Source organism: Lepisosteus oculatus, chromosome 8 (assembly GCF_040954835.1).
Source record: "Lepisosteus oculatus isolate fLepOcu1 chromosome 8, fLepOcu1.hap2, whole genome shotgun sequence".
Classification (NCBI taxonomy): domain Eukaryota; kingdom Metazoa; phylum Chordata; class Actinopteri; order Semionotiformes; family Lepisosteidae; genus Lepisosteus; species Lepisosteus oculatus.
Window position 1 is genome coordinate 47574639 of NC_090703.1, and position 12187 is coordinate 47586825.

At 48.9% G+C, this 12187-nt stretch overlaps 1 protein-coding gene across 2 annotated transcripts; it reads left to right on the forward strand.

Annotated features, from left to right (window-relative positions):
- Window positions 1-930: 930 nt before the first annotated feature.
- On the forward strand, window positions 931-11875 carry cnga2a (cyclic nucleotide gated channel subunit alpha 2a). Of its 2 annotated transcripts, XM_006632955.3 has the most exons (7): window positions 931-1021; window positions 5658-5794; window positions 6068-6178; window positions 6272-6451; window positions 6660-6767; window positions 7384-7490; window positions 8420-11875. In XM_006632955.3, the coding sequence occupies exons 2-7, from the start codon at window positions 5688-5690 to the stop codon at window positions 9844-9846; spliced, it is 2040 nt and encodes a 679-aa protein (XP_006633018.1). In that variant the 5' UTR covers window positions 931-1021; window positions 5658-5687; the 3' UTR covers window positions 9847-11875. The 2 variants fall into 2 exon arrangements, with proteins under 2 accessions (XP_006633018.1, XP_069049745.1); XM_069193644.1 differs by lacking the exon at window positions 931-1021 and having other exon boundaries at window positions 1157-5794.
- Window positions 11876-12187: the final 312 nt, after the last annotated feature.

Below are 12187 nucleotides of genomic sequence, written 5' to 3' on the forward strand. Positions count from 1 at the left end.
ACTCCTTTTTTCTTTGGCTGTTTTAATTAAATCTGAGTCTGAACGATCTGCACCTGAGCCCTGTCCACATACTGCAGCCCCCAGTTGTCAATTGGTGGTGCGAGGTGCTGACACCCGTGCTAAGGTGCCATTTAAAATTAAAAACGATGACCTGATCAAAAGGGAATGGAGAACAGGTGGAAAACATGTCTAATCTTTTGGCCGTTAATTAATTGCTCTTAAGAGCCGCTACCCACGAATTCCTGCTTAGCCGCTCGGATCAAAGCGATCGGAGCTTCACTTGAATAACCAGGAGCGAAGCTCTGCTGTGTGGGCCCGACTGCTGGAGACACATTAAGTCAACGGGAGGCCAGAAAAAACTGAAAGAAACCCCTTTTTTTATTCATGTATTCATGGGAAAAGATCTGAATGATGGTGCTCGCTCTTTTGCTTCTTTGTGTCCCTGTGCTCTCTTCTGCCCGCTGTGGAGAAGTCTGAATAGAGATGAAAAACACACAAGGAAACAGACTTGCTTTGCTTTTGTCCAGGTGGAAAGAGGGAGAAAGAGGGCGATGTGAAGGGCTTTCTGTGCTCCTTTAGTGCTGTTTATGCTAATGTTCTCTCCTGTGATCATCAGCCCCACGGCGCAGTGCTCCCTGTCCAGTTCCTGGAGACTCGTCTGAGCGCACAGGGGGAGAGACAGCTCACACAGAGGTACGCAGGCTGAGAGAGAAGACAAAGAGAAAGAGCTGAACTGCGGGGCTGCTTCCGAAGGGACAGGGAGAAACGGACCTACAGGTCAGGGAAGGAGAGAAACAGAGAGCTGTCCTACCGGGTGCATCTAAAGAGACACAGAGAAGGAGGGAGAGAGATAGAGAGAGAGCTAACCTGCAGGAAACGCAGAAGAGAAGAGACGAGTTGCATTGGTACTCTCCCCAGTCTCCAGATGGGCACCGTACCTAAGATGGAGAAAACGTTTCCAGGTCGGGGTGACCAGCAGGGTTTCTGACAGGCAGCAAGGAGCTGCGAGTCAAGCTGGTTGGTGAGTCTTTCTCAGTCTCTCTTCCCAGGTGCTAAGCTGTGAGCAACTTAGTTTCGAAACGTGGGCGGCATGAGTCCCATACAGCCGAAGTGCACAGGGCTCCCCTGGAGTCTTCCCGAACTCACAGTGCCTGCTCAGTGGGGCGCGGGTTCAAGAACAACTGCTGCTGATCCCTGTAGATGGCCCTGCCAGATTAAAATGAGCAGCCTTGTTACAGCGACCCTAAAACTGCGACATTGATACCGGCGCAAAACAAAAAGGACAGTCTCATGTGCATCCTTCAGCTTGCCCTTGTGTGTGTTGTGCCCATAGAGCTTATGTTATTCATACTCTGAGTACAGAAATATGCTGGGACAAATAGACATCTCCCTCTATTGGTCTGGCAAGGTCTCATTTTCATGTGGTGTTGATGTGCTCTGCCAGTTTGCTGTTTTCACTGTGAATATATCTATTTTCCCTGCTGTTTTATAAGCTGGCCTGTCTGGGTGCCGGTGTAAACCTCTTGCTATCCTCTGTTCTGGTCCTTCCATGACAACTGGGAAGTCCCCTGCTGTTCTGGGCCACTGTTAACACCATGAGACTTGTGTGGCAGCTTAACACTGCCTGACACAGCCTTTGGAGTAAGAGTCCCTGTGCACAGCAGTCAGATCCATTCCAGAGTTTACCAGTGAAGCCTTTATAGCATGTAAGGCAATATCGGGCGCTGTCCATTTCAAGTCTTCCGTTCAGGAAATTTGCGCCGATGTATGTGCGATGTTACAGGACTAATAAATTGTTTTTGTCCACTCAGTAATGCGTTGTGTACAAGTCAGCAATAGCCAAAACATGACACAACCAGTTTGTTTTATTTCTTCCCTTCAAGGGAGTTGTATTGAAAATAAAATTCTGGTGCTATGAGTTTGCTGTATGTAAAGGGCTGAAATACGACTTCAGTTTTAATGCTGTTTCCCTGTTGTAAAATGGCTTTTTGAGATAAGAACACAGGAAAGTCTGCAAAAGAAAGGAGGTCATTCAGCCCATCTTGAACAATTTCTTCCTAGCGGTTGATTGATCAGAGGCTGTCATTCTGTTGTTTGTTTTTAAAGAAATCCAGATATCACTAACATGGGTGGGCAGCTTGTTCCAAGCTCTTACATTCTTCTGCATAAACTCGTTTCCCCTGTCCTGACTGGAGGGTCTCATCCTGCCTTTTGTTGAAAAAACTATTTTTTTTTGTCTTTGATTGTAGTTCTAAACCCCTGAGGGTGCTTTCCGTGAGTAGGTAAAGCCCGAATAAAGGGTCAAATGTTTGATTTATGCATTCATTGATTTATTGATTGGAAAGCTACAGAAAGATAATAGTTACTGGAGAGTAGCCCTGTGCCCAAATGTAACAGTTGTGCCCAAATCATTTTAACCAGTGACGTGACAGTACAACACACTGTGCTGACACATTTCACAGTGATACATTTTAAAATGGTTGGTGTTGGGCATGTGACATATGAATTGCTTTTCAAACCCTACGAACTGCATCAGTGCCTAGTAGTGTCTCTGTGCTGTTTCTCAGACAGCGGGACTCTTCTCATTCAGTGTAGTGGGCGTGAGGAGCGGTGCGAGAGATGGGAGAGGGACGGTACCTGTTGATGGGTGTGGAGAGTGGCAACAGTAACCCACAGTGCTCTAGGCAGAGACGGTCCCTAATGAGGCTCATTAGTAAAATACAGTCGCAGGAGATCTAATGGTCTCATTAGCCTCCCTGTGCTGTTCTCCGCTGCAAGGAGAAAACAGAGGCTTCCTCTGCTGAGGGAACATAACATTTTCTTTCATGATAAACAGCAATTATCAATACAGTGCTGTTCCAACACATCCACATCGACTACATATGAGACAGTCAGGTTTGTAGGGCTCACGAGCTATCATTAATCAGCCTGGTGGATTGGACTTGCCAGTCACCTGCTACTGTTACTGTAGTCTGTGCGCCGGTGTCCATAAGTCATCCCTGTCACAGCCCATGAGATCAATAGCTGATTCATTTAGATGACAGAGAATGGAGTTGAGATGAAAAGTTGAGTTGAGAGTCCTCCTGGCTTTCCCAAACCAGGCAGATCAATGAATCCACAAACAGAACAGACCCAAGCTGGAATGAACAGGATGTGAAACAGAATGGGAATCAGGAGTTAGAGTTCTTTTTTAAAAGCATGTGGTGTGTATGTGTTCTGGGGGAAGAGAAGGAGCCCCCAACAGGTTCGAACTGAGAGAGAGATGAAGAAGGAGGGCAATATGTAGGGACTGGAGGAGAAGAGTCCAGTGATCAAATTGATTAGCTAAGTTACTTTATTAGCATGAAGTGTGTGCAGGTAAACATGGTGGACCAGCCTAACCAGGATCTCTCTGACCTCTTAATCCTCACACTTCTTTAGAGCTTTTCTGGACACTCCACTCAAAGCGCTTTACAGGTAATGGGGACTCTCCTCCACCACCACCAGTGTGCAGCCCCACCTGAGTGATGTGACAGCAGCCATAGTGCACCAGTACACTCCCCACACACCAGCTCTCAGTGGGGAGGAGAGCAGAGTGATGAAGCCAGTTCAGAGATGGGGATTATTAGGAGGCCATGATGGGCAAAGGCCAGGGGGGAATCTAGCCAGGACACCAGGATAACACCCGTACTCTTTTCAAGAAACGCCCCGGGATTTTTGATGACCACAGAGTCAGAACCTCGGTTTTCCATCTTGTCCGAAGGAAGGCGCCTTTTTTTGGAAGGAGCCCCTGCCTTCACTCTCTTTTACAGTAGCTCTCTGTTCTTTCACATACTGCTAAGATCCTTTAAGAAAACCTAGCACTATCTCAGCATCCCCGAGTGCTGACGTTTTGACGTGACTCTGCTGGATATTAGAGGGCAGGATCAGGGCTGGGCGCAGAGCACATACGTGAGTATGAGAGCAAATACATTATCAGCTGTAGATGTGTCAGGAGGGTTTTCAAGTCCTAAGTTAGAACGTGCCTCTGTCTTTCTCAGTCCACTTCCAGCCCCTTGTCCCTCTCTCCCTCTGTCTCGGGGGGTGGCAAGCACCATCACTGCAATTGCATGTTGCTGTGGTTGCCAAGGCTGTATCCACAGAGACAGGAGTGTTACTAAGGAGAGCTGGGATGTGCTTTCTCTCACCTCCCCTGGCGGTGTCCTCTGCTCGCTGGGTGATTTACCACGGTGAATGGTGTAAATATTGTGATGGCTGCTGCCTCTTTAATGATGCTGGTGTCAGATACAACACAGAAAAATCCCCAGGTTGACACCCAGCCTCAAAATACCCAACGCGATAGATGCACATGGTTTCTCACGTGGATGTGTGTTTTCCTGGACGTCAGGAGCTGAATTTGGCATTAATGGAGTCAATCATTAGAAGGTCCTTCAGGTGACTGCAGGTGAGGAGAGTCTGCGCCACCTGAGACAGACCCTGGAAAGCAAGCTGGCCAGGGAGGCAGAGCACGTAGAGAGAGGACATGTGCAGAAGAATGAAAACTCTATGGTCATGTTTACTTTGCCTGTACGAACACAGCGATTGCGGCAGACAGTTTTAATAATATGTCAGTTTCATTAAGAAAAAGCAGAACTAAGCCCTAAAGTTGACATCACTTGTTAAGTTCTATATGCCAGCATAGTGTCGCCCAGTCATAGGCTCTATATGACACTGGAACTAAAGCAGGGGTAATAAGTCCAGTAATTCATTTATTTCATCCTAAACTCCCTGTTCTTTAATGATCAGGAATAATTGATAATAATTGATCGACTAAGCAAGTACCATTTCAATAAAGTGCACACTTGTCCAAGAGAGCTGAAGAATACTCTGATCGTTGTACCAGATGTTCTCTGAATTACCTATTGAACAGCATCTGTTTAGTTAATCATGTCATGGTGAAATTGTTCCAGGCTTTTGGAAATGACAGCCGCTGGCTTTGTCATCGCTGTTGCTGTACTGTACAACTGGTGCCTCCTGGTGGCGAGGGTAGACACTGCAGCTCTTTCTGTCCTAGAGTATTGTCTGGTCTGAGGGTTTAATATTATACCTGAGTCTTGTTGCTCTGTAGAGTACTGTATTGAGAAAGAGAGGGAATGGTAGACAGACAGACAGGGAGGCAGAAAGTCACAGGAAGCAGCTGCCTAATTAGCAAGTTCTTAATGACACCAGCTTAATCTTTACACGTCAATGCATATTATGAGCTGGTACAGTATGTGGTGCTGGAAGCCCAGGGAGTGTATCAGTGTCGTTACTCACTCGGCTCTGACACTGGGCTCCTCCCTTTGGAAATTGATTAAATTCTCTACTGGACCTCTCTGGAATCAGGCTTGGAGACTCCAGCTCTATACAAATTCAGCCTGAGCGGAGATATTCCCAACACTGCAGACAGGGATGTTCCCAAAACTGTATTCCCCCTAGTGCACCAGAAGGAAGTAATTGAAATGTTTGGGGAATGGGGAAAGAGGAGGGAGGAGGGAGTGAGCTGCTGTTCTGGGATCAGTGGTTTGTCCTTCAGCCACTTGGTGTGAAAGTAAGAGCAGAGCTTGGTTTTAGACCCTGATGTTTATGTGCAAAGCTACACTGACGAGCAGGAGCGCTTCACAGCCCATGCAGACCTCAGGACTCCCCCGTGTCCTCAGTCCTCTCTGACAGGGCCGCAGTGAGCCAGGATGACGGGCCAGGTGGCTGGGAAGAGCGCAGACCTGTCTGCCCACCGGCTGTCCGTGAAGACCTCGCTGGAGGACGAGCTGGACGGAGCCGACAGCACTCTGAGCCGGTGAGGGGGTTTGGGGGCTGTGCGAGATGCAGCTCAGCCGCGCTGCTGTCCTGAGCAGTGTAGTCCACTCTGGTGCAGTGCCTTTGGCCTCTGAGTGGAGTTTCGGCATAGGCCAGTTTGGAAAGGAGTGGATGAGCAAGCAAATTCACAAATAGTTGATAGAGCCTGCAGTATCCTGTATCTTCATGCCTGTGTGTCTGACTGACAGCAGTGCCCTGTCTGTCCTGGTGCTGCGCTCTGGCTTCCTGGCCTTGACACTCTGCTTGTCTGCAGGGCACAGTCAGTGTGCGATGACACGTCCTCAGAGCTGCAGCGGGTCGCGACCCTTGACCCCCGTGGGCCGAACTCGCAGAATTCCTTCCGGGGGCGAGGGGCCATGTCTCGGTGAGTCCTGCGGCCGGGTGACGGAGGTACCGCCCTGTCAGTGCGCTGCCGCCAAGCGATGGTGTCTCACCTGCCGTGTGTCTCCCCCTGCAGGCTGGTGCGGCTGGTGGTGACCCTCCGGGAGTGGGCCCACAAGAGCCTGCTGGAGGAGGAGGAGCGGCCCGACTCGTTCCTGGAGCGGTTCCGTGGGCCTGAGCTGAGGGCCCCTCCGAGCCGGTTCAGCAACACTCAGCCGGGCCAGAACAACAATGAGGTCGCAGGCACCGACAGCAAGTATGTCACCCCGTTATCCTGTCATTTTACCCATTCGAGTGCCACTCCATCTGTAGAGCAATCTGCCTTTGTTTCTGTCTGTGCACCCCGAAAAAGTGCAGCTCTCAGCCTAGCAGCCTAAAAGTCCCGTGACTGTGTTTTCCATAGAATTCCAGGATAGTGGGGTCACAGGGCAGTTTGTTTACCATCACCCTCTCTCTCCATGCAGGAAGAAGTCAGATGTCTTTGTGGTCGACCGTGCTGACAACCTCTACTACCGCTGGCTGTTTGTCATCGCTGTTGCTGTACTGTACAACTGGTGTCTCCTGGTGGCGAGGTTAGGCACTGCAGTTCTTTCTGTCGTAGAGTATTGTCTGGTCTGAGGATTTAATATTATACCTGAGTCTTGTTGCTCTGTAGAGTACTGTATTCAGAAAGAGAGGGAACAGTAGACAGACAGGGAGGGAGGCAGAAAGTCACAGGAAGCAGCTGCCTAATTAACAAGTTCTTAATGACACTTAACCAGCTTAATCTTTACACATCAATGCATAAAAATGAGCTAGTACAGTATGTGGTGCTGGAAGCCCAGGGAGTGTATCAGTGTCGTTACTCACTCGGCTCTGACACTGGGCTCCTCTCTTATAGTCTAAAACAATTTACGCACCCTTTTTTTAAACTAACCAGGAAAGCCCTGACACTTTGATATGCAGCTCGATTTCTGCTCTTTTGACCAAGTAGGGAGGGTGAGATCTGTCTTGTTCTCCTCAGGCCCATCATGCATTGCCTTTCACTCAGAGAGACCATATATTTGGCCCGTGCTTCCTAATATTTTCACCAGTGAGCATAAACGTTTTTATTAAAATCACCTGTTCACTCCCCGGACCCTTCCTGCACAAGGGACAGGGCTGCTTTAAGGAGTGACACAGAGCCTGAGCTCACTCTGCTGTGTGCAGGGCCTGCTTTGACGATCTGCAGACTGAGAACTTCATCCTCTGGCTGGTCCTGGACTATGTGTCGGACTCCGTCTACATTCTGGACACCTGCGTTCGGCTGCGCACCGGTGAGGACACACGATTCCGGCCTTGCTGGGGTCACGGGCTGCTGGCTGGTCGGAGAGACCCGTCAGACTCTGGGATCAGTGTGGACAACCCCTGCTGTACTAAATGAGGGAGTATGATTTCAGAAAAACACTCAACAAAAAATAACACTTCAATGTGATATTGATTTGTTTCAGCCCAGGTGCTGTGAATTCAGTCACTGCTGGCTCTGTTCCAGCTAAATTCTTGACGGTTTTATTGAACCCCCAGATTTATCTAGTAATTTGCCAGCGAGGTAGATCGTTCATTGCTTACAGGTCTGCAATGTTAAGAGATTCTAATCTGACCTTTTTAATAGTCTTAAGTGACTTGAAAACTGCAGCTCTGTGCGAGCTGAAACCAGTTCCAAAGCTCTCTGATTAATCTTTCCATGTGAAGGCCAGTTGACCCAAAGGGTCAGGAAGGCAAGGATGGAACAAGAACTGTTTCAATATTTGCAGTGAATGAGTTGCACCAGTAGCTTGGAATTTGCGATAAACTGTGCTGTTTCCTCCCTCACAGTAAATGGAGAGCTGCGGAAACGTGTCCCACACTTAACTATAATTGAACTTTCATTCATTTTGAGAGACGTCAATGAAGCGGGATCAGTGATTCGGCAGATTATTCTATGGGTCAGTCAGTGAATACGTGGGTGTGTAGAACCGAGTCAGCAAAATGCGATGATCACAGTTAGCACTGTCCAAACCTCCCCCCCAATTCGGCAATTATCTTTTAATCCATCACCCATTGAAATCCTGGAAGATGGTCCTAATGGAGGCAAATGAAGTGAATAAGTGGGTGAATGAACTGAGGGTGGAAGGAAACCTCAGAGGCACCGCTGGCCGTGAGGACTGGCTTTTGATCTGCGGTCATGCCGTCTGCCCCGTGTGACGCGGTGTCCTCTCCCACCCAGGATTCCTGGAGCAGGGCCTGCTGGTGAAGGACCTGTCCAAGCTGAGGGACAGCTACATCCACACGCTGCAGTTCAAGCTGGACATGCTCTCCATCCTGCCCACTGACCTGGCCTACCTGGCCACGGGCATCCACACGCCACAGCTCCGCTTCAACCGGCTGCTGCGCTTCCCGCGCATGTTTGAGTTCTTCGACCGCACGGAGACGCGCACCAACTACCCCAACATCTTCCGCATCTGCAACCTGGTGCTCTACATCCTGATCATCATCCACTGGAATGCCTGCATCTACTTTGCCATCTCCAAGTCACTGGGGTTCGGCTCCGACACCTGGGTGTACCCCAATATCTCGGACTCCGAGTACAGCTCCCTGACGAGTGGGTACATCTACTGCCTGTACTGGTCCACCCTAACGCTCACCACCATCGGCGAGATGCCCGCGCCGGTCCGCGACGAGGAGTTCCTCTTTGTCGTTTTCGACTTCCTGGTCGGCGTGCTCATCTTCGCCACCATCGTGGGAAACGTGGGATCCATGATCTCCAACATGAACGCCACCCGGGCGGAGTTCCAGGCGCGCATTGACGCCATCAAGCACTACATGCAGTTCCGCAAGGTCAGCAAGGACCTGGAGGCCCGTGTCATCAAGTGGTTCGACTACTTGTGGACCAACAAGAAGGCCGTGGACGAGCAGGAAGTGCTCAAGAACCTGCCGGACAAGCTGCGCGCCGAGATCGCCATCAACGTGCACCTGGAGACGCTCAAGAAGGTCCGGATCTTCCAGGACTGCGAAGCTGGGCTGCTGGTGGAGCTGGTGCTCAAACTGCGCCCCCAGGTGTTCAGCCCCGGCGACTACATCTGCCGCAAAGGCGACATCGGAAAGGAGATGTACATCATCAAGGAGGGGAAGCTGGCGGTCGTGGCCGACGACGGCGTGACCCAGTACGCTCTGCTGACGGCGGGCAGCTGCTTCGGGGAGATCAGCATTCTCAACATCAAGGGCAGCAAGATGGGGAACCGGAGAACCGCCAACATCCGCAGCATCGGATACTCCGACCTCTTCTGCCTCTCCAAGGACGACCTGATGGAGGCCGTGACGGAGTACCCCGATGCCAAGAAGGTGCTGGAGGAGCGCGGGCGGGAGATCCTGCTGAAGGAGGGGCTGCTGGACGAGAGCGCGTCGGCGCAGGGCGGGCTGGGCGGCGAGGAGGTGGAGGAGAAGGTGGAGCGCCTGGAGTCCTCGCTGGACAACCTGCAGACGCGGTTCGCCCGCCTGCTGAGCGAGTACACCGCCACGCAGCAGCGGCTCAAGCAGCGCATCTCGGTCCTGGAGCGCAGGGTGCGGCACATGGGCAGCGGGTTCCTCTCCGATGGGGCCGAGAGCGCCAACGACACTGACGGCACGCACAGCGAGGGGAACTCCCGCAGCTGAGCACAGAACGACCCAGTCCCACCTGGGGGATGGGGGCTGGAAGCCTTTCTCCACTCCGCTTTCCACGTCTGTTTTTAGAGATTTGTTCTAGTGATCAGGAGGTATGTTTCCGCGAATGGATTTTCACCCCCGAGATGTCATTTTGTGTGCCGCGGCCCTTTACATTATATTTAGAGGACGAGAACGTTGTGCACTGGAGAGGCACAATTACAGATGAAAAGAACAAAGAAGAACCATGAGGAAGTAAAAGGTGCTGGTGACATAGTGGAGTATATGGGCCTTCTGCTCTGCACTGGGACAGTTGACCCACCTTTGCCATATGGTCCATTCGGGGTAGCACTATGTGTGACCTGGAGCAGCAGGGCCTGTTTTGCTTGTGACACAGCCTTACAGAATGATGTAATCCCTCAGTGGTCAGTGATGATGCAATAACTCCCCAGTGTGGAGCGTGTGCTGAATGCACCAAGTCAGGTCTGTGCACAGCTCAGGTGCCTTGCAGGATGTGACTGAATGGAATCACGATCCCTGTGGACTGGAATTCCCCGTCTACACAGACTGACGAAGGGATGTAAATAAGCAGTTAACAATGGAACATGTGTATCTAGCTGTTTTCGGGTGTTAATGTGACACAGCCGTGTACACAAGCATTTAAGGCAGCGCATGACACTACACTTAAGTGCACTTTACACACTGAAACAACATTCTACTGGTAGCTCGCCATTTTTAATGCCTAATTTTTTATTAACGCATTTATGGAAGCTTTTGTGCTCAAGAAGATATTAGTAATTATTTTAATTAAGAAAATAAGATTTATAAAAAAGAAAAAACAGAAATTGCATTGACTCTGTGTATTAGTTGTAAAAACAAAAAGCTATTGAATGTATTTTTTTACCTTAGGGTACAGGTAATACTGTCTCAGTCTGACCCCTGCAGTGCTCTACTCTAGTCCAGTTGTAGGACTGTCCCCTAATCCATGTAGGAGCAACAGGAAGGGTTCCTATTACACCCTGTAAGTCTCCTAAAGCAGGGGTCACAAACCCAGGTCCTGGAGAGTTTAGTATCTTCTGGCTGTTACTTGACTGATTAGGTTGAAAGAAAAACCAGACGACCCAGGAGCCCCCAATTTGAAACCACTTTCCTACAGGGAGACCCAGTTTAAAAGGGTATGGATTTGGGATGCATAACAGTTTTAGAGGGCCAGACGGTTTCTGCTTTTCTTTCCATCTGTTTAACTCTTAACTCAGGTTCTCTGACCTGAGTTGGGCACGCCTGGTATCTGGTATAGATGATGTTGAATTGGTTACTTGAACAGAGCACTGTCCACTACATGTATGGAAGGAGGGAATTGTGTGCAAAGGTAAAGTTTTAGACATACTTTAATTATAAACTTACCACATAAACCAATGCCATCAGGTTCTGAAGGAAATGTGGGGTTTGTAACTGCCACCTTTTACACAGAGAGCTGAAGGCCATCAGATAACAGATTATATTTAATTAAAGAGTTCAAAACACAGTAGAAAGAAAGCAATAAAAATGTTAATTCCAGTAATAAAGCATAGAAGACTATCTGCAGGCAACAACAGTGTGATCCATAATTAGGGCATTTCTATTAATGAGAGGAAGTCAGGTGACAGAGTGAACAGTTTGACATACTGCTGACATACATACAGAACCCTGCTGAGGGAGTCTTTGATAATTCACTCTCACTCTGTCTTAAAACAGCTATGTTAGAACAAATTAACATTCAATGTGCTGTCAAAGTGCTACAGATTAATGGCTTCTCTACTGTACCGTTCCAGCAGGACTAAAGAGGCATGAAAAATCTCTCACTAAGCCACCAGAGGACACTAGACCATTTAGGATCGGTTAGGATTGGTTGGAATTCCAATGCCTTAAACATTTCTTATGTGTTAAGGAAAACAAAAATAATACTTCATGAACAATCAAAACAATGTACAATGCCTATACTTTTAATACTATAATTTTTGCTGAAAAGAAGGGGAAAACAAATAAAATCTTTTTGCTACAATTGTATTAAATGTGTTCTTTTTGTGACACTTAAGCCATGCTGGAAATATACCCATACATGATCAACTTCAAGGCCATACTAGGTTCTCGCCTGGTACTCTGCTACCCCTACAGGCCTGCTCTTGTGTTGCTGTCCTGGTGTCTGCTTGCAGTCAGGATTTACAGTCGGATGTGTCTCCGTGTTCTGAACTAGAAGAACGGAGGCTGCGTTCCCTTGATAATAATAATTATAATAATTGCTTACATTTATACAGCAGATTCAAAACGGACAGCAGGAATTGCAGTCTTAGTTGAGAATTTCATATTCCATATA

Coding starts and splice junctions, on each gene's coding strand:
- cnga2a (XM_006632955.3), top strand. CDS start 5,688: ATGACGGGCCAGGTGGCTGGGAAGAGCGCAGACCTGTCTGCCCACCGG. Junction 6,452..6,659: donor GTCGCAGGCACCGACAGCAA/GTATGTCACCCC, acceptor CTCTCCATGCAG/GAAGAAGTCAGATGTCTTTG. Junction 6,768..7,383: donor TGGTGTCTCCTGGTGGCGAG/GTTAGGCACTGC, acceptor TGCTGTGTGCAG/GGCCTGCTTTGACGATCTGC.